This window comes from Castor canadensis, chromosome 5, assembly GCF_047511655.1.
Source record: "Castor canadensis chromosome 5, mCasCan1.hap1v2, whole genome shotgun sequence".
In the NCBI taxonomy this organism is placed as follows: Eukaryota; Metazoa; Chordata; class Mammalia; order Rodentia; family Castoridae; genus Castor; species Castor canadensis.
The window spans coordinates 62,109,533-62,136,938 of record NC_133390.1 but is presented as its reverse complement, the minus strand read 5'-3'; the positions used below and the strand labels follow the sequence as shown (position 1 = coordinate 62,136,938).

At 39.9% G+C, this 27,406-nt stretch overlaps 1 protein-coding gene across 3 annotated transcripts in view; it reads right to left on the bottom strand.

The window, feature by feature from the left end:
• Positions 1-27,406, bottom strand: part of Sidt1 (SID1 transmembrane family member 1) — a 109,969-nt gene that overhangs the window by 13,787 nt on the left and 68,776 nt on the right. For all 3 annotated transcript variants that reach the window (XM_074073159.1, XM_074073156.1, XM_074073157.1), the window contains 12 exons: positions 26,625-26,712; positions 25,180-25,251; positions 24,660-24,753; positions 19,657-19,700; positions 9,769-9,840; positions 8,310-8,455; positions 7,518-7,591; positions 6,494-6,560; positions 4,540-4,613; positions 3,460-3,583; positions 3,129-3,246; positions 232-368 (listed from right to left, as the gene is read on the bottom strand). In XM_074073159.1, coding sequence (XP_073929260.1) covers positions 232-368; positions 3,129-3,246; positions 3,460-3,583; positions 4,540-4,613; positions 6,494-6,560; positions 7,518-7,591; positions 8,310-8,455; positions 9,769-9,840; positions 19,657-19,700; positions 24,660-24,753; positions 25,180-25,251; positions 26,625-26,712 — 1,110 coding nt within the window. The remainder of the gene's footprint in view (positions 1-231; positions 369-3,128; positions 3,247-3,459; positions 3,584-4,539; positions 4,614-6,493; positions 6,561-7,517; positions 7,592-8,309; positions 8,456-9,768; positions 9,841-19,656; positions 19,701-24,659; positions 24,754-25,179; positions 25,252-26,624; positions 26,713-27,406) is intronic.

The window sequence follows — 27,406 nt, the reverse complement described above, 5'->3', positions numbered from 1 at the left end:
ATATTGAAACTACCACAGGGTAGTTTTACAAGTGCCTATTACATCCTTAGAAATAACCATCTAAGTAACTAAGTAAGAGTGCCATGAACAGACCAATGAAGAGAGTGTGTGATGGGCCAAGGATTATGGTTAATTCAAACCCATGCACCTGAGGCCCAATAAGGAAAGAACAAAAGTTCCCCCCAAGAGGGCACTTTTCAAGAGCCAGAGTGAAGACAGATAGGGACGCACCACTCCGAGGACGGTAAGCATGATGACCACAGCAAAGGAGGCATAGGCAGAGTAGGCACTGGCGTTGATGTCTGGATGGCGCGTCTGATAGAGCTTCAGCATGCAGAGGCCCGCAATCATGTACATGAATGATGTGTCTGGGGACACAGAGGAGGATTCAAGACAAGAAGTTCAGTAGGTGACAGATGCATTTTCTAGATTTTTCTTCAGTTTCTGAGTACTCTCTCACTTCAGTCCATGGAGTATTTGCTGCCATCAGACTGTGGGGAAACCTCCAACATGTCAGCCTCCCTAGGCACATTCTTTAGGAAGATCGCATCTACTCCATTTCTAACCCCCCCACACCAACTCCAAGCTGTTCTTACCTAACAAAAGAATGACATCCAATAGGATAAATAATCAACTAGCCCCACTTGCAGGAGTATTTGCATTTAAAATACTCATGTTCAACAATGGTGACAGTTTAGGCAATGTGACAATGAGTTTCAGGTGGGTGTAGGAGTTTGTATGAGCCCCCTGAAATACAGCATGGATTATAGCACATATATGTACAGCTTTATAGCCTGGTCAAGGAAAATAGCTAGACATTAAATGCAGCCTAGCTGCATTGGAATTGTGGAGAGGCAAAGTAAAACAACATAATGCCCCACATTACTCAAAAAATTTAGCATAAATTAAAGTGCCTGATGATAACAAATGTTAGTAATGGATGTGGGAAATTAGGAACTATCGCACAGCTAGCGGGAATAGGAATTAATACTCTGGAGAGAAATTTGTTAGTTTTTGGCAAAATAGAAAATGTACAAACCAAGTGATTCAAAACTTCTACTTCTAAGCCAGGTGCTGGCAGCTCATGCCTATAATCCTCACTATTCAGGAGGCAGAGATCAGGAGGATTGAGGTTTGAAGCCAGCTCAGGAAAATAGTTCATGAGATCCTATCTTGAAAATACCCAAAATACACAAAACAGGGCTGGCGGAGTGACTTAAGTGGTAGAGTGCCTGCCTAGCAACCATGAGACCTTGAGTTCAAACCTTAGTATTGCCCCCCCCCAAAAAAACCCCACAATTTCTACTTCTAGATATACCAGGGACCCTCTGTCACATGTGCACAGGAGATCTATGTAAGAATGCTCATTACAGCAATGTATGTAACAGCAAAATATTGTCAACATCTAAATGTTCAATAGAGGAGCTGGTAAATGTGACTTAATTTATAATAGGATATGACAGTCTTTAAAAATGAGTGAGCACATATTTTCTGGTTTACTTTTTATTTTTGGAAGTTCTGGAGGCTGAACTCAGGGTCTCATACTTGCTAGGCAGGTGCTCTACCACTTGACCCATTCCTCAAGCTGAACTCCACATTCTTGATTCAATTTTGATTGTCTTGGAAAGACTGTTGTCTTTCCTCTGTTGTGGAAAACAGAGGTTGCAGAATACAATGTGCTATGTTAATGTTAACTTACCACAAATATAGTACAACTATAAACACAAACTAGAAGGATAAATAACAAATTAATCATAGCTGTTTCCTCTGGGGAAAGGAGGAAGAAGGTGAAGTTTGGGAAATGGTTCAAAATAGGTTCAAAATTGTTTAACTTTATTATACTGTTTTATTTCTTAAATAGTAGGTCTAAGGCAAATATTTAAAAGTATTCAGATTCCTTAATTTTGAGCAGTGAATAATGTTATTCTCTGAAGTTTTTCCCATTAAAAGTTAACAAAGAATGTCTGTGGTGGTAGTTTGACAGTCAGAGGTCAGAGAACAAATGACTACTTTAAAAATTATTATCCTTGAGTGTGAGCCATTGTGACTGGCCACCAGCTCAGTTCTTTCCATCCTCCTCTTTTTTTTGTGTGTTTTGGGGCAGGGTCTTGTTATGTAGCTCAGGCTGTCCTTAAACTTAAGAGTCTCCTGCCTCACCCTCCTAAGTGCTGGTATTGTAGGCACGAGCACCTCCACAACCTTGGTCCGCCTTCTTCCTCCTTAATAGCATTTCAGTACTGACTTGGTATCTACTGTGTTTTCAATTCAGACATGCACAGTACTCAGGAGGCAACTCCCTGGCTTCAGGAAAGCTCACCCTACTCTTGGTTCCAGGGATGGGTCTGATTGGTTAAAAGGTAACCCCATCTCCTTTTCTGATTGGTGTAGCAACTCAGTCCAGAGCTAAGCAGCACTTAAAGGAATGACTCATGGATGGTCTCATGACTGGTTAAGCTATTGAGGTGTTATTATCCTGGAGTTTCTTGAAAAGAAGTCCCTTGTTCCTAAGTGAAGGCTCCTGGAAGTCAGCTTGAAATCTCCTCTGAAACTGGGGGATGGAGACATGAAGTCAGGATCTGCTGTGGCCACTTTGTGCCACCCAGAAAGAAGTTAGTCTCAGGATAAAACCAACATACTGGCTGGGTACAACCAGAGGGGTCATACAGAGAAAGGGAGCCAAAGCAACCACAGCCTTTTCTACCTCTGGCCTTTTGGACAGTGAGCTGACAGATGCCATTATTCAATTCAGTCTGAATTGGATTTTCTATTACTTTTTCTTTCTGGAGCAGTCTCACCATCCAGTTAGACCAAGTGATACTGAGCGGCCGTTCCGAAAGTCTGCTGGATTCTAGCTGTCTGGGCCCTAACGTGTAGCCCATTGCTGGCCTTTGGAGCTCACTATGGGATCATCATTCAGTGTTGAGTGTTTTCTAGTCTAAAAGATGGTCAGAGAGAAAAAGTGGTACAACATGTGGAAGTCATGCTCTGTGGTGAGGTGCTCTCAGATCATTTCGGGTCACACAAAATGCCTTTTAATTCTTGCAAGTATGAGCGTGATATTTTTGGAAGGGTCCCAGGATAAAATTCCCATAACTCAAATCTATGTACTTGATATAAATTTTAATTACCGAACTGGAAATTGGAGTAATTAGGGCAGACATGGTAACAAGCACTGAGCACTCCTTCCATCATCAGTGCGATGCCCATAGCATAGAAGAGACCAAAGTGTTTGGGAATCCCGTACTCCTAAAAAGGGAGAAAGAGTGATCAATAGACAGACACTGGACAGACAACAGATATATCCACGGAATCTGGAAGCTCCTGCTCTGGCCTCATGTGGCTCATTGCAATAATATATTACCATATCCTCAACACAGGTTCCCCTTCCTCTTTACAGATCCTGTGTGGAATCCTAATCCTTTCCAGTTCCTACCTCGGATTTGCCCACTCTCTCCTCACCATAGCAAAGATGTCCTTTGCTTCCAGGGCTCTTCGATGGAGAACATCCCGGCGCAAGACTATCAGGAGGAAGAGGAAGCCCAGAAGCACGTGGCCCAGGTTACTGAGAATATTGTTGAAGGCACTGTAGGGATGAGTGAGAAATGAAGAGAGTGAAGGCAACAGAGGAGTCTGAGAATGAACGGATGCACAAATGAGTGAGGGAACTCCCCTTTCAGTGCTTCCCACAGCTAACCTTTCCCTAAGATTTCAAGATTGGAAACTCCTCAGAAATCCTCACTGAGCTAACGCCTTCATTTTAGGATGCTTACTTAGCTTGTGATAACATATCCTCTCCTCCTAGAAATTCCTCCTCACATCCCTAACACCTGCCCAATCTTCTCTTGTCCCGATGGCACTGGCAGAGTGAATCTTGGGAAAGAGAGCTGATCCAGTGATGCACATGCATTTCATTTGTACTGCGAGAGTGACTTCTCATGGGTGGACCCAAATTTCGTATCAATGTCCAGCTCTCTAACTGTGGGTTTTTAGGATACGTGTCGGCCAATCACAGTGAGCAGCTTTATTTTGGGAAGTCGAGGCTGATTCAGCTCTGGAGCAAGAAGCCAGGTTCCCACCTCTCAGGCAAATGCTCTTTTCATTTCACCAAGTTCTGGGGGTGCAGGCCTGGGGATAAGGTTTGAAGTCACCAACAGCTGAGAAAAGTGCAGGAAGTCCTTATCTGTCTGAGCTTAAGCATGTTCATCTACAGCTGGAGGGAATAATATGTATGTCATGAGGTGGTTTAACAGATTGAATAAGATAACAGCTGCCAGCTCTTGCCTGTGAACACAAGCCATCACAGACAGGGACCTGGTGGTTTCAGAAGGCTCACTGGTACTCCAGAGCAAGGTATTCTTAGGAATGTTGCCTGGAGCCGTCACACAGGAATGCAGGAAGCATAGCTAGTTTCAACTTCTGGGTTTAACTCCTCTTTACTCCAACTGCAGTAGTTATCCATAGTTGTTTTTAAAACCTGAAGTCCCATTACATAGAAAGGGATCATTAATGCCTCATGAGCAACCACAAGACTGGATTTACCTCAGGACGCCCAGGGGATGAGCACAGAGGAAATTGTAGTAACAGATGTCCTGGTTGCCAGTGACATTTACCACCTGTAAAATCAAGTGTGAGAAGAGGAAATGTGGTTTTTTTCATCCTCTGAGCACTACCTGAAGTCACAAAGAACAGACATGGCTCCCGGAGATGCCCTGTCAGTGATTAACAACATAACTACTGCTCCTAGTCAGCAGGGGTGGATCACTGTCACCACGTTACACAGCACAGGCATGTTTCCTGGAAATGTGAGCATGTTTTATTGGATGGAAATATTCTGTGCACCCCATCAGGTGGCCTCAAATGGAATTCAACTAAGTGTGGGTCCTTTGTTATCATAAGAAAAGGACTATGAACTGATGCTAGCATTGAGACCTGCCTTTTAAGTCTGTCTCTCTATGTCCTACCTTCTAGATTAAAGCTGTCCCATCCTCTGGGTGACAAGGACAACCACCAAGCAGGTACATGAGGAAAACTGTTCCTTCCGTATTTATCCCCTTCTCCATCATAAGCCTACACAAACCACAGCGCAGCTGTAGGTTCTCACAATGCCCCAAAGTATGCAGAGAAAATTTAGATTATAAACAGTGCCGTTAAAACCTCAGGAAGTCCTTGTCCTCTTATATAACAAGTATGGAATGCACTAAATATTTTTAGACCATTAGCTCTCAAATGTGGCTGTACACAGGAATCAATGGGAATTTAAACAATATTGATGCCTGGCTCACTCTCAGAGACCCTGAAGTACTCTATGTGGGGTACAGCCTGGAGACTGGCAATCCTAAAAGTACCCCCAAATAATTGTAATTCACAGCAAATATGAGTACCACTGCATAAAAACACCTTAGCCTTGTGCTGTTCTAAGTGGGCTTTTTTATGTATAATAATTTCTAGAGAATTTATACTTAATGTGACCTACACCCCAAATTAAATTCCCTCTTAAGTGTCCTGGCTTCTAGGGTTCTGCAAAGGAGCAGCAGGGATTCTCAAGTTATTTTAATATTAACTTTGTGCAATCGATGTTTAAAATTTTGGGTTTTGTTGTTTTAATATTTTGTTAGTTTCATGAAGTTTTTTTAAGGTTATAAAAAATTATCTTCAATAAGAAGGCACAGACTCAATTAGACATCAAATTTCTTTGTTTTGTTCTGGAACTTTATTTACTCTACTCACTATTTCATGGTGATCAGAAAGCTCAGACTAGTAAATAACAGGCGCAATTGATAGATATTATGAACAAAGGGGTGCAAAGTAATAATTTTATTTTATTTTTCATTCCAATAATTTTAGTTTGGTGGGCAAGCCAATATAAAGATTTCCCAAGTCCTCTTGTGATCAAGCAATTGGGAAAGAGATTGAAAGGTCAATAAGAATTTTTATAGGGACTGCATGTTAGTGCTATATCTACAGACAAATTTGAAGATTGAAATTTATAATTTTCTCTCCACTTTAAAAAATTCATAATTTAAATAGTAATTTGTAATTATCTCCATATATACTGTGCCAATCTTTTATTTAGGTTCATTTCTAGACACTGTAAAATCTCTATTTTAACCACATCTCTGTGTTCATTTTCTGACTACTGTTGAAATGTTGAAATAAAATAAACTTTTTATATATGTAAAAAAAACCAAACAAACAAATTTCTAGTTGAAGAAAAAAAAAAGGTCAGTAAAAGCCAGATGTGATGATACATTCTTGTAATCTCATCACTTGGAGGGTGAAGTAGGAGTTCAAGGCCAGCGAGACCCTGTCTCAAACACTCTCCAACCCCCAAAAAGGAAAGTTCAGTTAGACATGAAGCAATGGTGAAGTCCAGTTGGAAGGCAAATGGGAAATTAATTCTTGAACTGATCCAAAGCTAAACCTTTCTCTGTAGATCACAGTGAAGACTGTCCCTGCAGGTTGGAAGCTGGGATTCAAGCTGGGCAGCACTTACCGTCTGGTAGGTAATGACTAGCTGGACCACAGGCAGTGCATAAAACACAGCGATGGTGATGATGTTCCTAATCAGACAAAAAGGACCAGAAATAGTTATTTCCAAATTGACAATTTGCTTAGTTTTTAAAAATGATGCTTCCACCTCATAACTCCATCATTAGCTTGCAAAGCAATTAGAAGCTGATGATACAGTTCCAGTTTCTCCAAACTTTGCATTTGAGGATTTGGTAGACAGTATCTTCACTAAAAAGAGGGTGAGGAAGAAAATAAAAGCTCCCCTTGGTTACTGCTGTTACTCTTGGTTACAGAGAACACTGAAACTATTAACTAAAATTATATATTTAAAGGCTAATGATTAGTGTCCAACAAATAATAATTTTTTCCCCTTGTTGTACAATCCTTTGTAGAACAGTATAAAATCTGCTTGTGGTTTATCCACATTATTAATGACACATCTTCTCTTTAGTGTGTTGTTAAAGTGAGTAGAGTGCAAGTAAAGGGCGAGGGATCACATGCAAAGGGTGTAGCTCTCCTAGCTAACTCTTAGTTCCAAAATGATGGTCCCAGTATGAAATTTCATATGGCTCCATTGTCCCTGATTCCCCTCTAATATTTGCATTTAAGTAAAAGAGCATTCCTCAAGAGAAAAGAATGGGAAATGCAGTTACAAGGGGATACCAGTCAACCTGAAGCTTTCTGAGTGAAGCTCAGCTTCTTGGCAGGGTGTAGACTGGGTTCAGGAGTGTGACCATCACAGATCTATTTACCATTAGCTGGTGACATCATCGCCCATACTTGTGTCTCATTAAGCACTAGCCCCTTGTGACATGAATGGTTGTAGCTTTTATAAAGAAAACTAATTTAAATTTAAAGAATGTAGGCGGGGAGGATGTAGCTCAGTGGTACAGCACTTGCCTAGCATGTGTGAGGCCCTGGATTTGATCCCCAGTACCACAATGAATGAATGAATGAATGAATAAATCTGAGTAATTAATTTCTTAAAGGAGCATGGTCCTACTTACCAAAAATAAATCTTATATTTTTTGCTGACAATTCTCCGGTCCTTCCTGGACAGATCTGACAGGTAAAGGAACATCTGGGATGCCAATAAAAAAAGAGAATGCAAGACTTTACTTGGCTTTTCTTGTATGAGATACAAAGGAGAGCATTACAAATTTCAATTTAATCCCTCACTAGGAATTAAAACTATCCCATAAGACTTTTCTTTTAATTTTGCCCCAGGATACCTTAATAAAAATCCGAATATTTTTCATTTTTCCTTGGACTGTCAAAGACTGGCTGAGGTGGAAAGCCAATTAGGATTCTTGAATGCTTCTGATCTCTCAGGTATTGATTTCCTGTCTTTCAGAGTATCCACTGTGTGGATCTTGAATCACTTAAAGTTGAAATTGTGCATTTCTTTTACTGGGTACCATATCATATAATAAACATATGCCAGAAAGAAATGAGCTTTACTCTTAATATGTAAAAAAAAATTGGGAACTTTTCTAGGCACACCCCTCAAATGTATCTCTTCTTCCATCTGGTTGGATCCCTTCATCTTTTCTTGTCCACAGTCAGTCACTTCAGATGCTGAGTATTTAATGCTCTATTTAATTTTCTTCCTTAAGAAAAAAGTGCTAATTAACAGAGTATTGCCTTTAGTCTTTAGCTATGTTTTGTCTAAACCCTCCAGGAAATTTGACTTTCTGTGAAGGAAAAAATAAATAAAAGAAAGTGAGGCACTGGTGAAGCTTATTCTACTGCCAAACTTCCTGCTGTCTCAAAAAGTATGGCCAGGAAGAGGGAAGTACCTTGGTCCGGATGATGTTTTTATCACTCTCAATATCTGGCATGGTGTCAAAGTCACTCTCCTCCACAGAGCTGTCTGTGTCTGACTGGCATGGCTGCCCACCATCAGAGGAGGACACCTGTCTCCCAGGACTGGAGGTTGACTCATCTGAAACCAAAAACTCATCTTCCTTTAAAAGCCAAGAACAGCCTATGGAGGCTATTCCTCTGCAAAGAGCACAGTGCTGACTCATTCTAGAAAATACTGCCTGGGTCAAAACTAACTCCTTACCCAGGGGACATGCTCTTCCTCTCATACCTTTTTAGTTTACTTTCATTTTTTTCTTTTTTTCTATTTTTACATTTAACTTGTCTATTTCTACAGCTGAAAGCATATTAGAATTTAAGGGCATCTGCTCTGTTTACTATTTGGATGCAAAATAACATTGTGCTTTTATTTCATGTTTCATATCTTACAATATGAACATGAGTATATAGACATACACATGCATAGTTATGTATAGCATCTGTCACATGGATGTGTAAGCATACACATATCCAGCAGCTATACATTTCCCACACATAAGGTACTGAGACACAGAAATCCCCCACATGCCATGTCTAGGGTTATATAATGATAACGACACTCTCAGGAAGCAGGGTTCTTCTGTTCCCATGAGTGTTTCCCAGAGCAGATGGGATTTGTGTAGCCTGAGCACATGAGCAGAGCCTACCTTCCGTTTTATTTCTTCTGTTCAGATGGTTTTAAAAATCTTGTTCTCACCAAACTAAAAATAAGTAGCCTACACTGAGCCCATATGCTCCAAGTTACAGAAAAACAGGGCAGAAATGCAGAATTCCCAGTGCTTCTACACTGGCATTTTAGGAGCACCATTCACAGGCTTACAAGCACCATGGAAGGGGCAGGCAGCTCAGAGCACTTCTACCCTAAGAAGACAGGAATGAGGATTCTCCCCTCAGGCTGGGTTTGCCAAGTGAATGACAAGGTGGCAGTGAGCAGGCTCAGTTGTGAAGTTAGCCAAAATGAAGGACTGTTAGCTACAGCCATGTTCACCTGCAGCACTGCCTGTGTCTTCTGACTGCCCTTACTCCACTGACACCTGAGAATGAAACAACCGGTCAATTGATGTCAGGCTTGTGGTCACATTTTTCATGCCCTAAAATCAGGCAAAGGTATGAAAAAGTCCCCAGGGGTCTTGATAGTTGATGGCAGTCATTGTAGGAAATTCTGTTCAAGTGTGATTAGCAGATACAAGAAACTAAACAATAGAACTGCAGAAAATCAGTGCTGGAAGGAACCTTCCAGATTATTCAACCAATTCATCTTATACATAAAAGACAATTTCATAGGATGACTGGCTTGCCCATGCTCCCGGTGGTTAGAGACCTTAGAGCCCTTTGTATGCTAATTTCTAGAGAAATAGGAAACAATCCCACCAACAGAATCATTATAGGAAATACCTATCGCCCCATAATTGCTCCCTTCAGGTGTGCTGGCAGAGATGGGCTGTGACACTGCCATATTTCCAGAGCCTGTGAAAAAAAAGCAAGAGGCAGACACTTTATATTCAGCTGCTTAAACAGAACACAACTCTAAGTAGCTCAAATTATTAGGCCATAATATTTTAATTTTGATTTTCATTATGTTCTAATACATAAATCATCAAACTGTGGTCCACAAGTCAAATCTAGCCTGCCACCTGTTTTCATTTGGCCCTAAAACTAAGATTTTTTGTTTTGTTTTGGCAGTACTGGGGTTTGAGCTCAGGGCTTCAGGCTTGCTAGGCAGGCGCTCTACTGCTTGAGCCACACCTCCAGCCCTTTTTACTCTGGTTATTTTGGAGATAAGGTCTTGCTTTTTGCCCAGGCCAGCCTGGACTGCGATCTTCCTATTTGAAGCTATTTAACAGGCATACACCATCATGCCCAGCTTTTTTTCTGTTGAAATGGGGTTTCACAAATTTTTCCCTCTCAGGTTAGCCTGGAACTGCTATCTTCCAGGAGAGGGGAGGGGCGGGAGGAGGGGAAGAGAAAGGAAAAGGGGAGGGAAGGGGAGTAAGCCTCTGAGTTAGTTTGGGATGACAGGTGTGAGCCACCACACCCAGCTACTGGTGGAGATGGGGTCTTGTGCACTTCTTGCCCAGGCTGGCCCTGAACAATGATCGTACTGATCTCAGTTTCCCAAGCAGCTAGGATTATAAGTGTGAGCCACCAGCACCCAGCTAAGATTTGTTTAAATTTTTAAAAAAATTTTTGGGAAAATCAAAATAAGAAGAAAATTTCATGGCAGATGACATTTGTATGAACTTCAAATTCCAGCATTCATTCCTAAAGTTCTATTGAAACTTAACCACATTCATTTGGGTATAAATATGGCTGCTTTTGTACTATAGTGGCACATTTGAGTAGTTATAGCTTAGATTTTATAGTCCAAAAAGCCTAATATAGTATTTGACCCTTTCCAAAAAAAATTGTCTGATTCCTTCCTGATAGTGTTGATGGCAATGATACTGTCTCTTATCAGAAGATTCTCAAATTCTTTGTGCTCCACATAGAAGCATCCAGGCAGGATATATGGATGTAATGGAGTTTATTAAAAGTTAGGGAAGGGAATTACAAGAGGCCATGGTGGGACCAGGTGGAAGACAGAAGCAGAGAAAGAGTCTTTCTCTTTTCCTGGTGTTTTAAAAACTCATGCTAACCTATAGGAAGGGCAGAACCTGGTGATTCCTAACTACCAATAATCAATGAGTGCGGAGGGACATGGGTGGTCCCTGGGCCAGGCGGAGGTGGTTTGAGTTGTTTCACACCAGGGTACAAATAACCTACACACATCTGCAATTGAAAAGAAGGCACAGAGAAAGAGAAGAATGTTCAACCTGAAATATAATATTAAGTCATATTTGTTCTGAGAGTCCCAGACTTTCCTGAATTCTAGCCTGGCTCAACTGCGTCGCAGACTCATAGGAGTAAAGGGTCTGGAATCACTGTGAGGATGGCAACCACTGAACAGGAACATCGGAAACAAACTTCTAGTGTTAGGCCATAGTAGTTTATGGTTTATTTGTTATACTTTCAGCAGTCGCCTAACTGTAGGTAAGAAGGAAGTTACTGTACAGCCTGGAGCAACAAATGATGACAACATGAATTAAGGGTGTGGAGGAAGACAAGTTATTTTGCCGGATATTTAGGGCGTAGAACAGGCACACCTGTTGACAACAGGTTGTTGACAATAAGATTAAAGTAGACTCCAAGGTAATGTTCCAGTGAAATATAGTACTCCTAGTAGCAGAAAGAGTGATGTCATTGCTCTGAGAGTCTAGAATGTCTCTGGAGCCACCCCACCACAAGTATCAGAAAAAAAAGAAAAACCTCCCAGACTGCTTGATGGCTCCTAGACAAGATGCTGTCCCATTGAGTTTATCCAAATTAAGAGAGCACAGCAGAAACCACAATGAGCAGGCATCTAGGCAGTTCTCTGACTCTGACTTAGTGTGCCACCAGATTTGCAGGAGCCAAGATTGTCTAAGGAATTTCCTAAGAATATTTCCTCACAGGTTCCTAAGCTTTGTGAAGGATTTGGATATTGTCAGGCTGGTGAGAATTTTGACTCATTCCTCTTTCTGACAGGAGAGCTTACTGGTGTCATGTACCAGACAAAGAGAGTCTGGGAGAATTCACAGTCTCTCTCCATCTCTCTCTGTCTCTGTCTGTCTCTCTGTCTTTTTCTCTTGGGATTGAACCCAGGGCCTCACACATGCTAGGCAAGCACTGTAACACTGAGCTACATCCCTTCCCTGCTGGTCAGTGTCTTTTATTACTGTAGGGAAATAGATTTTCAGTGAAGAAACCTAATTAAGGATATTCTACAATATCCTGACTGTAAATATATTTTTATGTCTTCACTGAAAATATAGTTCATTATAAGTTGCAGGAAAGCTAAAGCGTTAACACATGTAAAGGAACCAAAGGCCTCAACAATTCCTAGGAGTCACAGTCAACTCTCTTCATCCAGGTCTCAAACTTCATTTCCATTGGTGGGTAGAAAACACACTCATAGTTTCTCAAGCCACTCTGTAGGCTTTGTTTATTTTTAAACTCCTTGTGTGCCCATTCATTTCCTCTGTGAAGAAAAATAACTAAATGCCAAGTTCAAAACTTTAAGCTGGGTGATGAGAGACAAAGCTGGTGGCCTTAGAAACTTGTTTTCGTTTCTTCTTTTGGCAACTTAGTCAAGAGTTGGCTCAGCTGGACTGCTGAGGGTTCCCAGGACTCTCAGAATGCAGATTTTGATCATCAAGATGCATACTCCCTGGCATTGCTACTAGGCTTGATACATTTATTGTTTAGAGAAATTAGATCCCTGACCTTCCTTGGGCTAATGCATAAGTATGCAACAAGGCATCAACACTGTAATCTACGCTTTTCCTCCAAGTTAAGGTAAAGAAGCAGGTTACTTTAAGAGTGAAGTATGCTTGTGGAAGATGTCATGTGCACTTTGACTGTCTTTTTGACTTAGGGCAGTTTGACCATAGTCATAACATGAACCTTTGCTGCTGCTTCTGCTACTATTACTATTTGACCACAACAAGCACCACTGCTGTTACCACCACCACCAGTGCTGCTGCTACTCCTACTGCTTGGATTGCTATTTCTTCTGGCTGGGGTTCATTGAAAACTTACTTGTCAGGACACTGTTTGACGTTCTTTCAACAACCCTAAGAGGCGGGTACTATTATCACCATTTTAAAGATGATGAAATGAAGGCATTGAGAGAGATCAAATAGTTTACTCAGTCACTCAGCTAGTGGATGGATAGTGATTCATTGTACTGTTCTCTGTTAAAACTTATCTTTTTATTGTATATTATAAGATGTACATGTTTTGATATACGCATATGTAGCAAAATGATTACTACAGGTAAGCAAACTGACGTATCCATCACCTTTCATAGCTACCTCATTTTTTATTGTAAGAGCACCTAAAATTTATTTCTTTAGAAAAATTTCAGTGGAAAATAGAATATTATGAAGTGTAGTCCTCCTACTCCACGTTAGCCATCTAGACTCATTTGTTCTACAGAGCTGCAAATTTCTACCCTTTGACCTATAGCTTCTCATTTCCTTTCCGTCCCTGACCCAGGTAACCACTATTCTATTCACTGTTGCTATGTATTTAACACTTTTAAAAAGCTTCCACCTATAAATGAGGTCATGCAGTATTTTTCTTTGTGTTTGTTTTATATCACTTAGCAGAATGTCCTCCAGGTTTACCCAAGGAGATGTGTCACAAATGGCAATATCTCCTTTTAAAAGGTGAATAATATTGGATCATGTGTTCATGTCACAAAGACACAAAACTTATCTTCCTTCCTTCCCTCCCTCCTTTCTTTTTCTTTCTTTCCTTCCTTCCTAACTTTCCTTTCCTTTCCGCTTCCTTCCTTCCTTCTTTTTGGCAGTACTAGAGATTGAACTCAGGGACTCATGCTTGCTAGGCAAGCTCTCTGTCACTTGAGCCATGCCCCAGTCCTTCTAGTTTGTACATCACCATGCTCAGTAAAATTTATCTTCTTAATTAAAAACTGCAGGGATTGTCCTTCAAAATATGAATATCTGGCAACAAATATGTTAGTTTCATGAGTGCCCGAGAATGTCTTTCAAAAGAGACAAGGATGAGAAGGGGATCAGGAACCAGTGTAAAGATCAGTTAGAGATGAATCAACTTGGGTTGAACACATTTGTACATGGAAGCAATGCTTGGAATCTCTCTTTATAGCTGTCCTTAACTCAACTAGCAAAAACGCTTTGTCTTTCTTATTATGCTTATGTCTTCTCTTCAACAAAATTAAAGATAAGGGCAGAACAGATTCTGCCTGGAAGTGAGGGTGGGGAAGGGGAGAGAGGGTGGGGGCAGGGGGCAGGGGGGAGAAATGACCCAATGTATGCACATGTGAATAAATGAATAAAAAATAAATAAATAAAAGAGACAAGGAGGTTGAGGCTCATTTGCACCTCCATTTAATAAATTCCTGTTTTAAAAAAATAAGCTGCATGTTTGCTTGTTAAACTGATTGCTGCAGCTTTCTATGCCGCCCCTCCTCTCTGTCTAGCTCACTGCAGGGAGCCTCGTGGTGGACCCTATCTCCCTCTCATTCCTAGGAATGCTGTTGTCTTTTACATTTTCCTCAGTCTTTCACATTTTTCTCTTCTCAAGCTTAAGCTTCCTATTTTTAACCTTTAGGCTATGTCCTTTGTTTCAAATGTAATTTTAAAAAATATTAAATGTGTAAATAACAAATAAAGAATGGCATCAAAGTCATAAATCTCAGAATTTCTGGCTTTTCATTGTTAGTGGTATACGATACAAGCATCAGTGTGCTTAAGAAAATGCCTGAGTTCAGTTATAGGAAGGCAAAGTGGTTCGTGGGAGCCTATGTCTCGTGTGTGTGTGTGTGTGTGTGTGTGTGTGTGTGTGTGTGTGTTCAAAAGAAAAACAAAACCAAAAGCTAAAATCAAAGCAAAGAACAAATGACAAAAGCAATCACTGTTTCATTAGATGACAAGTTCATTAGAAAGAAAAGGCCAGCTGTGTAGGTCTGTTCAGATTTCCCTGATTTCTGTCCTCTTCTGTGGCTTGTATAGAGCATGAGCTGGTTTTGAGGCATTTAACTGGCCTTGTTCATTTTGAGGCAACTACAAAGCCATGGACAAGATCACCAAGGTTTTCATGTGCAATACACTGCAGATAGAAAAGCGTTTTAGTTCTGTGGTCTTATCTATGTGCAGTTTAAATAGGAGCTCACCCAACATGGGATAACAGTATTCTGTTATTCTGAAAGTCTCACGCCTTTCAGAATGCAAAAATAAGCTGGGCATGTAGCTCAGTGTTAGAGTTTGCCTAGCATGCATGAGGCCCTGGGTTTGATCCCCAGTACCACGGAGGAGGAAGGGGTGAAGAGGGAGGAGAGGGAAGATGCAAAAACCTAAGCATTTGCTCCCAAACTTCAAGTATGAGCATGGTCATATTTCTATTTTTAAAAGAAAGCAGAATTAAGCACAAAATATCAGTGTATAGGACAGATTGAGCTGTTCTGGCTGGGAATAGCAGACATGTGAGATTGTGAGTGAGCTCATTTTTTGTATATTTTCTCTAAGCATGAGTCCCTTGCCATCTGTCTGCTTCACTAGCAGAACAGAATATGCTTTCTTTTCATGCTAAATGCCCCATGTGAGGAGAAAAATTTATTTCCTGTTGAGCATGCTCAGATCTTTCAGGACCTCACATTTACAGGAATCTTGCCCGTTTCTGTCCATGACGGAGGTTGGAAGCTGCTGAGGGAGTCAGAAAGGATGTGCACTCACTGCCATGAAATTTTATTTTTACATCAATTGGCTACCTGCCCTAACTAGTCTCACATTTTGTCTCAAGAGGTGAAGAGGAAGTAAAGAAAACTGTTCATCTTTGCAGAAGGATGGAATACTAAAATTCTTCTTGAAGAAAAAGCTGTACAAGAAAAGTGAAGAAATTTAGAAAAATAAGAGTAGAGAACCAGAACTAGAATTTGAGACCCATGATAGAGAGGCTGTAGGTTTTTGTTTGTTGAGTCTCCTAACACACTTCTCATCTCATCCTGAGGACTCGGCTCTTTGCTAAGGAACTGATTTGGTGATGGGTTTGATTGGTGCTATGGTTTGGATGTGGTCTGAGTGTATCTCCCAAAAGAGGGTTGGTTTTCAGTATGGCAACGTTCAGAGGTGGTGGAAATTTTAAGAAATGGGCTGTCATGCAAGTTAATTTGTTAATGGGGCACTGCCCTTGGAAGGGATTAATGTAGTTCTCATGGGATCCTGGTTAGTTCCCAAAAGAGCAAATTATAAAAGAGCAAGTCCGGTCCCTGAATCTCTCTGCTTCCTGTCTTGTTACATGACTCCTCTGCCATGGTGTGATGTAGGCAATGCGGCCCTCGCCAGAGGCTGCCCTGATGGTACTGCCCGATCTTGGACTTTCAGCCTCTAAAATTGTAAGCGAAATAAACCTCTTTTCCTTATAAATTGCCCACACTGGAGTACTTTGTTATAGTAAGAGAAAATGAACTAATAGAGTTGTCCATTTTTTTTCATACCATACTGGGGTTTGAACTCAGGGCCTTGTGCTTGCTAGGTAGCCAGCTCCTCTACCCCAGCCCTTGGTTCTTAAACTTACAAACTTATCAGGATTGTCACCTCTCTCATTTGAGAAAGTAACCTCCAGAGTTCACAGTGGCAGCTCCTGTTGCTCCAGATGCCTGCAAGGTAACTAAATTTAACTCCTTAAGTAGGATTTGAAATGCTGGGTTTCTCCACTGACAGAGCAAGTAGAGGAAATGTTTTTAGAGCACAGAGTTTTTGCTAGTACCCATCAGATTAACACAGAGCCCTTGTCCTTCATAGTAAGTGATGACTGGAGAATCCCGTATCCAGACACTCAAATCACAGTAAAACAAAGTTCCGTCATGGACTCTAGGATAGCTCTTAACCAACACTATCTCCACTTGCCCAGGCTCCAGGGCTTGTTGCTGCCTTCATCCCATGAAGTATGAAAGGAATTCTTTTGCTTTTTAGTATAGTTGGGGCCAACATTGACATTTTTCAAATGCAACTTAATTAAGCTACTGTGGGCATGTCAAAGAAAAACAAAGGCAGTGTGGCCAACAGATTATTTGGACACAGCTTTCCTATCATGACCTAAGACACAGCTATCGCCAATTTGGTAACATAGGAACATACCTTCATTTCTTCCACCTAATGGAACCTACGGTGAAAGCACTCCACCGCGTTCCTTAGATGTCTAGCTCTAGTGATGTGGGTAGCACAGGACACCAAGTTTTGTGGGGTTCATGTTCAGAAGCTGCTCCTAGTATCTGCTCTGGCCCAAGCCCTCGGGACATTTCCTGCAGCTATGAGCTCCACTGAATTCCCGAGACCTATAGTCACACTGATCTTAACCTTGGGAGAAAAAGACATTTCATCCCCATGTTCTTCTCCAAAGTTCCTTTCTGAAATGGTTCACATTGGCTTTCAGATTCATTGCTTGCTCGCCTCTGGTTCTGGCTCCTGGCTGGTGTCTCAGTCCTTTGCCCCATATGACTGGAAGTCACAAACTGGTTCTTTCCTTGGCCAGCCAGCACTGGTCTGCTCCTGTTTTTGTTTTAAGCAACTAGTTTTGGTTCTCCAGTGGTCACGGGGCATTAGAGGTAGTGCCAGCTTCCTGTACCCTCCCCACATTACAAAGGCTCCTTATCTTCTCCCTGTTTCAGTGCCCTTTGTGGTGAGCATACAGGTTTCCTACTTCCTTATTGAGCTGGCATTTTGTCAGACATCCTCACCTGTGCCTGGTAGCATTAAAGTCAGTGATTTTCAACAAGAGAGAAGAGGGGAGCAGTTTTACCCAGGTGGACATTTGGCAGTGTCTGGAGACACTTTTAGTTGTCACATGAGGAAGTCTATTACTACTGGAATCTAGTGGGTAGAGGTGAACAGTGCTGTTAAACCTCCTACAATGTACAGGACAGCCCCCAGCAACAAAGAATTATGTGGTCTGTAATGTCACTGGTGTTGACTTTGAGAAATCCTGATCTTGGAGAGAGAAGACCTTATGTTAATTCTAAAAGTAGGTTTATTTCGTGTGTGGGTAAGCCTATTCCTTTATAGGGACTAGTTTAATAGTAAGTATATGGTTCATTCTAGGCCAACAGAACATGAGAAGTTGCTGGAGATTTCTGAATAGTTCCTTTCCTCTGACATTGTCAGGTGAGGGTGTGAACCTTGACCCATCTCCCCACCAGCCCTGGGAGTAAAACAGAGCTGAGGGAATGGCAGAGGAATGGACAAGAGCCACTGGACTCCATCAGTCCTGAGGCCTACCCTCTGTTCAACTTCTAGGCATAGGAGCTTCTTTACTCTTTAAGCAGGTTTGACATATATTTGTTGTGGTTGTTATTGTCATTTGCAGCCACCTAAATCTTAATGATACATCTTTACTCCTTTTGGTCCCTCATTTATTTCTGCTTGTCATCTGAAGGGTGCTTCTAGCTCTTATCTAACTTTCAGAAGCTCCCAGTCGTTGGACAATGATCTGCTTTGAGTTTCAACTCTGTGGATTTATGCTTTGATGTTCAAGAGACCTTCTGAACATGGAATTCCTTTAATTATTTTTGCAGTAATAAAATGACACCACTTATACAATAAAGAATAACAGACTATCTATTTAGAGGGTATCTATTGGGATCCAACCAATTGGATTTAGGCCTAAGTTCAACAAGTCCTAAAATAATAGCAAAGCCTGGGGAGAATTGTAGAAAAAAAAAGATGTGATCCAGCAAGAAGATAAATTCACCAAAATATTTTATAAATAAAAGGAAAGTAGCACTTAGCACTTTAAAGCCATGAGAGCAGGTGTTCTTTTACAGTCTCTTATATTTGCAGCTTAATGTTTATTAAAACAAAGTGCCTGGTGGCTGGAAAAATAGACATGCTGATTTTAAGGAAGACAAATGTAAGGTAAAAAGCAAGTCCAGAAAAGGGAGAAACATCCTGCTGGGTTGGTGGGGGGAGTTAGTGTCTTTCTAAGATTCTGTGAACTCAGTTAAGTGTGGAAAACACAGAACTAAACATCTGCTACATGTGTCTTAAAAATCAAGTGCTACTTCATCATCCCCGTTTCAAATTCTCACTCTGTGTCAAACAGCTTATGAGTAATTTAAGTCAATTTTGGTTTTCCAAAAATTAGTACATTTAAAATTTTAAGTTTTAATAAAAGATCAAGCAATTGAATTCCTTTGTGGATATTCTTGGAGTGGAGGAAAGAAAGGGTAGAGGACAGTGGTCAGATATTTATTTATTTACAAAGTTATTATATTCTTCATTATGCTTGATAGCCTCAAATATTTCAGTTTTCTAGCTACTTACACCAAACAAACAACAAAAGTTTCTATCTCAATTTGGGAAAAGTAAACTGTATGAGACTTGACACAAGAAATTCTTAACTATTATTCCCAAATCAGGTTTGGGTAAATTAGATATGAATAGTTATGTCCTAGAAAAGATTAAACTTTTAAAAAAGGAAAATGACTGACAAGTGGTCTGTGGGTAATTACAAGGGACACTGAAAGTAAAGTGTGTGCTATACCAGCAATTGCCCACTGAAACACTGGGTCTCAAAACCTCTGCCTTCTGTAGAGAGACTGCAGAGATGATTACTCTGGGATAGAGATCAAGGGAAAGATCGTAAATTGCAGACTCAAAAGATGCACCAAAAAGGATGTTACCACTACTCAGTATCATTCTGTATTAAAGCCAGAGTTTTTCTTACCATCATTGGAACCAAAGCTTCCATCAACGGATTTCCTCTGAAACCTGCGAATAAGCACATATACATGCTCCTGAAGACAGTGGAAACCTCAGCATTTTACATTTGTTTCTTGTACACTTTATTGCCAATTTGTTTTGGATGTGGAGATATTGGACCCATGACACATTATTGGTAAGCACATAAAATAGTGCAGTCACTTTGGAAAACAACTGGCAGTTCCTCAAAAAGTTAAACATAGTGTTACCCTATCAGCCAAAAAATCCATTCCCAGCCATCCACGTCATTCATTCATTAATGCATTTCTTTATTCATTTCAGATACAACTCACATACCGTAAAATTCACTCTTTAAAGTACACAACTAATGAGTTTTGGTATGTTCACAAAGTTGTACAACAGTTACCACTATCTAATTCTAGAATATTTTCATCACCCCCAAAAGAAACCCTGGATCCATTGGCAGTCACTCCTTTCTCTTTTCTTCCTCCAGTCCCTGGCAATCCCTAATCTACTTTCTGTGTATAAATTATCCTATTACTGACACTTTATATAAATTAGAATCATGTTGCATGACTTAGCATAATGTTTTCAAGGTTTATTTATGTCATTGCACGTATCAGTACTTTAGTCTTTTATGGTTGAATAATATTCCATTATATGTATATACGGCATTTCATTTATTTGTTTTCACTTGATTGACATTTTTGTTATTTCTATTTGTTGACTATCATGAATAACACTGCTATGAAAAGTTACATACACATTTTTCTGTGAGTATATATGTATGAAGACATGTATTTCCCTTATTAATATATATAAGCATATATATCCCATTCAAATTTGAGATTTTCTTGTTTTTGCCTCTGGAAGAAGTGAGATTACTGGCATGAACCAGCACATGTGGCTAGTATTTTATTATTTTTGATGTTTTGTGAGTGGAATTGTTCTCATAATTTTATTTTTGTATTGTTCATTGCAAGCATATGGAAATAGAACTGATTTTTACATATCAATCTTGTATCTTGCAATCTTGGTGAACCCAGGGTTTCTTTTGGAGTAATGAAAATATTAGATATTCAGTAGTGATGATGGTACAACAGTGAGTAAACTAAAAATCCCTAAATTGTATACTTTAAAGGGATGAATTTTATAACTTGATGAATTTTATCTCAATAAAACTGTTTTTTCCAGATGTAATATTTGGGAATATAATAAAAATTAAAATGTGAATTACCCTCTTCTAATATGAGCTTTCTTTTTGGATGTGAGGTTGGAGGGGTGACAGGATAAAAGTTGGGGGCCAAAGAGGAAAAATATTCTTATTTACTTCCAGATGAAGATTCTAGAAGTTATACCCTTGATCATGGTATGTTTGGTGGAGGAACTTCTCTGTTGTTCTCAATCACACCAACCTCATCCCTGCCTCAGGTCTTTGCTCTTGCTCTTTCCACTCTCTTCCCAGAGCTGGCTCCTTTTTACCATTCAGGTTGGAGTTTATTAGGCCTTCCCTGCTGATCAAATCAAAAGTGGTATCCCCAATTTAACCATCCCATGGCTCACTGCTGAGTTTATTTTCTCCCAATCACTAGCTGGAGTTAATTTCTTTATTAATTGCTTACTTGCTTGTATGTTTTGCCCCTCTACAATGGAAACTCCAATAGGGTTAGACTGCAGGAGGATGAGAAACCAAATGTAGCCAATGGCCAGTCTAGAAGAGCCAGTTTCTAGATGACCTGTCAGCAGGTCTCTGTGATGTGTCTAGCTGTGATCTCTGAGCCCAGTCCAGATTAGCAGAGTCATCTCAACCCCTAGATTTGTGAACAGATATAAATATTCATTGCTGTATGCCACTGGAGTTTTTGTGGCAGTTTTTTTTTTTAAGCAACATTATTGTGGCAATGGATAACTAGTAAAAGAATCAAAGGGAAACTCAGGTTTGGGCAGGTGGACTTAATGTGTGGCAGGGTGGTTTAGAAGAAAACCAAGAGAACACATATGCAGTGCTTGGCCTCAGTCCTGCACATTCATTGTAAGGGGTTTGATAAATGTGTGTTGAATGGGTTGGGGTTGAGGGGTGGGAAGGAAATGGTGTTTAAGTGCGATTACAGCATCTTTATTATTAAGTGCTAATACAGCACTGAAGACTCTCAGCTTCTTGAGGGCAAGGGCCATGTCTTCTATAAATATTTATAATCTTGAACTCATAGCATTACTACAAATCCCACATGTGTTAATAATGAGATAGAGAGGACTCACCAAGTAAATGACATTATGTTGAAAAGACTGGCTTCATATGGTTTTGTAGAAAACTTTGCTTAGTTCGATGAAGGAAGAATTCTCTTATTAGCATTTCCCCTCAGTGTGTTCCCCTGTTTAGAATGCCAGATGGTGCTTGTGTCTTCAGATTTCCATTTTCAATTTGTCTATACTTGGAAAGAATCTATGCTTGTGTATTTGACTGTAGGTAAATAGTCTGCACCTAGAAGTTTCAACAGAGCCTTAAACCACAATTTTCAAAAACTGTGTTTACTTCGGTTGGCTGAATAACAGCTTTAGAAAGATTGATAACTGGCTAGCCACTAACTTAATTTTTTATCTGTTTGTGTATTGGTTGTACATAGTAGCTGACTAAAGAGAAGTAATTCTGTTTTCTAAGATCTGACTCACAGGAGAGGAGACAGTCCTCCTAAGTGAGGCAGAAGACAGGAACTTCCTTGCCATGACACTGGAGCTCATCTGAGGCAAAACTGGAAATGTTTGGTCACTTTTTCAGTTGTATGCTGGCTCAGATACCAAGCTTTTGGTCAGCCTTCCTTGGTCAGGGCTGTCTTGCCTCACAAGGCCTGCCCACTCGAGACCCATCTTCGCAGCCTGCCTAAGACTTAAGTATCAGGAGTCAGGTTTGACAGTTCAAATCCTAGCTCCTTCATTTATCGGCTGTTAAATTCTTGGTGAAATTGCTTAACTTCTCTCTGCCTTAATTTCCTTAACCATCGCACACTGATAATAAGAGTAGCCTGCTCTTGGGGCATCGGATGAGATAATCTACTTGGAGGGCTCAGCACACTGCCTGGCCCAGAGCAGGTACTTGTCGATGTTAGTGGCTATGATAAATTGAGTTGATATCAGTTCACGTGCATACTCTCCAGATATAAGATTCTCCTATAGCCTGAGGGTTTTTTTTAACTTTACTTGAAAATAATTTCAAATTACAGAGAATTTAAAGAATAATAACAGAATATACAGCATCTACCTACCCTTACCTATGTTCACTTAGTTGCTTTGCTTTTATTCTTCTTTCTGTGTTTCTCCAAAGATATTCTGTACAATTTTAAATTAAAGTAGTTGCATATGTCATACTTTTATCTCTAAATGTTTCCAAAGGTAAAGCTATTCTCTTACATAACTACAATGCCATTATCAAATCCAGCAAATTTAACATTGACATGATACCTTTATCTAACCTACTGTTAGATTCTGACTGACCCAATAATATCCTTTATAACAAGATCCGATCTGAGATCAAGTATTGTCTTTAGTTGTCATATCTACTTATTTTCCTCTAATTTGAGACACTTGCATATCATTTGTCTTTTATGATTTATTTTATGTCTATTTTTTCCCTATGATTAGATTCAAAATAAGCACTTATAGCATGCTGTGTAAGTGATGCTGTATCCTTCTCCGAATGTCAAGTTTGGAGGCACATGATGTCCACATTTCCCTTGGTGGTATTAATTTTGATCACCCAGTCAATGCATTTCCTTACAACTACTAAAACATTTGTGAAGGGTGTTTAGGTCCTTCTTTTACTTTATGCATATGGACTCATGGATTTCTATTTTTTAATGGCTTATAATCCATCATTTTTAACTATTATGGTCTTCACAGTCTCTTAGATTTGGCTAGTGGTGGTCCTGGGGTATTTCTGAAGGTGCCATCTCAACTCAAAAGCTTCACAGAGGTCACAGAAGGAAGATTTTGAGTCAGAGAAGGGCCTGTGTCACTCCGATTGCTCTATCACTGAGGCAGCAGAGATATCTTTCTATAGACAAGGGTTCATTTTGCCTAATGGTCCCAAACTCTGTGCTGACTTTGCTTTCTTTAGAAGTTCAAGAGGAGAAGGAACATTTGTTTATTGTAAGCCTCCTGCCATTCTTTTGTAGTTGTTTCACAGAGAGTACAACAAAGACTGAATCCACAAGGCTCAGCCTGCTGAGAGAGGCAAGGAAAGATTGGGTTTTTTTTAATTAGGGGCTCCAAATTCTTAGCAAGGGACATCTCCTTGGTCAAATTACAACACAATTGCTCCCTCTCCCCACCTCCAGGGATATTTTACTGAAATACTGATGTTACAGGTAGAAAAACAACTGGTAAAAGGTATCAAAGTGTGTTACTCTTGTTATTTATTAACCTCAAGATATATTTTAGGCATTAAATTTACCTTTTTTTTGTAGTACTGGGGCTTAAACTCAGGGCTTATACCTTGAGTCACTCCACCAGCTCTATTTTTTGAGATAGGGTCTCACAAACTATTTGCCTAGGCTGGCTTCAAACCGCAATTCTCCTGATCTCTGCCTCCTGAGTAGCTAGGATTATAGGCATGAGCCACCAGAACCCGGACAAATTTATTTTTTGATAGAATGTTTAAAGCTGTTTCCAAATATCCATCTTAGAAAGAACTAATCATTTCCTACATTCTGTAGGATTTACACTGAGCTTTTTCTGACTTCAAAAATAGACAAATTGCTTTGTTGAGGTTTCATTATATTTTTATTATAATGAAAACAGCCAACTTTCTACCAGCACTGGTTTTGTGCATGGCCTTGACATAAACACTGCAAATTATGCTATTATTATCTTCCTTTACAGATGAGAAACCAAAAGCACAGGAGGTTAATTAACTCACCCAAGACCACACAATCAGTGGCTGAGGTAGCTTTGCTCAAAGCATTATACAGAGGTAGGCAAAGAGGGCCAACCGTTTTTGGAGCTCTGACCTACCTCACATAATGAACAAACACAACAAACAGGCATCCCAGGTAGAAGGACAAGAAGATGAAGACACTGAAGACACTGGATTTCACATAAACGGATTCTGAGGAGAGAAAAATAACTTTGAACTTTGGCCAGGTTGTCCTGTTTAAAGGGGCCATACTACCTCCATCATACCCACTCTCTTTTTCTCTCTCTCTCTTCCCCTCTCTCTCTTTCGCTCCCCCTCCCTCCATCTCTCTCTCCCCTCTTTCTCTCTCTCTTCTCTTTCTTTTTCTTTTCCTTCCTTCTTTCAGTGCTAGGGATGGAACCCAAGACCAAGTGCTCTACCACAGTCGTACACCTAAGTCCTCTCCTTTCTTTTTGACAGGGATTTAGCAAAGTATTCCCGATTCCCTTTTCTGTCTCTAAGGCAAATATACTTTAGTTTTCTTATGAATCCTTCTGAGAGGATGACATTAGTATTGAATTATATGAGAGATTTCTTGACATAAGAATCTCTCCATCACATTCTAGAGCCAACACTGACCTTTAATGGAAGGAACTATGGTCACTTTAAGGTTCTTTGTTCGTTGTAGATTCCAGGTCTGGTTCTCCTTTTCTGGTAAAAATGAAACAACAATAGCAACAAAAACAAGGCACAATGGGCTAGATACTAGATTCGCATCCTCTCTTCTGAACAGCTGTACAAAAATGTCTAGAATCAACTATGGATACTGAACAAGAGCTAAAGGAAAAATCTCACTTTTAAACCTCAAATGATCTAATATCCTTTTTGGTCAGGACTCTCAATTTGGCCTTTGCTTGGTTGCATTTTGGTAGCACTAACTAATGTGTTAATGAAATGAGACTGAAGCTTTCCTTCTTCATTGAAGAAGGATTTGACCTTTCCTCCCATACCCACAGACATCTGAAGAGAAAGCTGCAGAAGTAGAAAGCTATCTTTTCCTTCAGTCTGCATTGTTTTCTAGCCAGTGAAAAGTTGTTTTTTCCTTATACAGTCACCAAAGGGCTCATAGTTTATCAAGGAACATTAGACAATGGTAAAACTTCAGAGCAACACAGCACATTAACAGAAACTTCACCTAAACACCAAGGGGACCTTGCTATACATGTGATAAACACCCTTTGTGTTGATGGGGTATATCTCATTATCAGAGGACCTATGTATTGAATCAACAGCTGATTCTGTTCCCAAGGCAGTGCTGGGTAGTTACACACAGCTATCTGCATACGACTAAGAGTTGATATAACCTCTTATCATTAGAATAAGGTGTCACACTTGACTTTCTTACTATCTTACAAGGTACAATACTGGCAAGTGGAATGGCGAACTTAAATTTTCCTTATACATTCTTATGGAAATGATGGCTACTGATAAATATAAGTGGCTCCATCATAGGAAACTGATTATAGGATATAGGACTTTTTCCATCGTGTAAGATCTTTACTTCATTTTAAGGGAGTGGGTGCCAGTATGTGTGGGAGGGCATAAGGAAAGGATGAAAGAGGGTGAATATGGTGAATACATTTTGTATTTGTGTATGAAAACAGAACAATGAAACCTGCTGAAGTTGTTTTAAGAAGGAGGGAGGGAGAGGAGGGAGATCAATAGAGGAGGTAAATCTAATTAAGATGTATTGTAAGCACATATATAAATATCACTATGCATCTCCTGTACAACTATTATATACTAATGATTTAAAAAAATCTCTACTTCACAGCAGCAAATATTTGTTGAATAAAGGGCCAACTTTACAGTGAACTGACTATATATGATCTGAGGGAGTATAAGACTTAAAACAGTTGAAATGTTCTAAATGACTTTTTGTAGTGTCAATTGTTTTCTTCTTTTCTCAAGTATCTCTCAGGACTGCCTTTCCAAGTCACTGCTGATGGACCCTTAGTAAGAACTAGAGATGCGTTTTTGGCTTTACTTTCCCTCTCTTCCAAGTATTCCTCACTTTGTCTTACCCTGGATGAAGAATGATCCTCCGCAGGCATAATCTTCAGGTTTTATCACAAACACCACAAAGAACTGTTCATCTGGAAAATCCTTCTTCTGTGTAAGACATAACAACCTTATGACAGGCAGGTAAAAAAGGCAGCAAGAAGAAAGTACTTCGGGGTGGGAGGCAGAAAGAAAGAGGAAAGAGAAGACGAGTTCACCCCCGCCCTCTAACTCCTTAGAAAAAACTTTTACATTCCCATGTTCTACTCCAGATTATCTACAATAATTGTTACATTTAGGAAATTAAATAGATACACTGTTATGATTTCAATTCATTCTGTGTCCATTTGAGTGCTAAGAACTATAAATGGGTATCATACAAATAATAAGGTCAATGGTATATATTTATTGGTTAACAATCATATATTATTTTTATTTTAAAATCAAATAATAAATAACTTTCCTAAAAGTCATGTAGTCAGCAATTAAATAAGTAATGCAGGTTAGGGAGGCAAAGTACTCAAGTGAGGAGACCCGAGTTGTGATCCTGATTTTGACATTCTGTGTCTTCTCTGAGTCCCAGTTTCCTCAATGAAGTCGGGAGCTACATTATAGTTCTCTGGCATTTTTTAAATCATCCCCAAATATCTGGCATTATGTTTAACTCACTAAGAAAATGTTTTAGGACTAAAGCATGGCCCAAAAGAGAAGTACTAATTTATTGCCAAATACATCCATGGTAGACAGGAGCTGTGTGCTTTTACGTCATTGGTTGTGTCCCAGATGATGTAAAATCTGAAGTTCC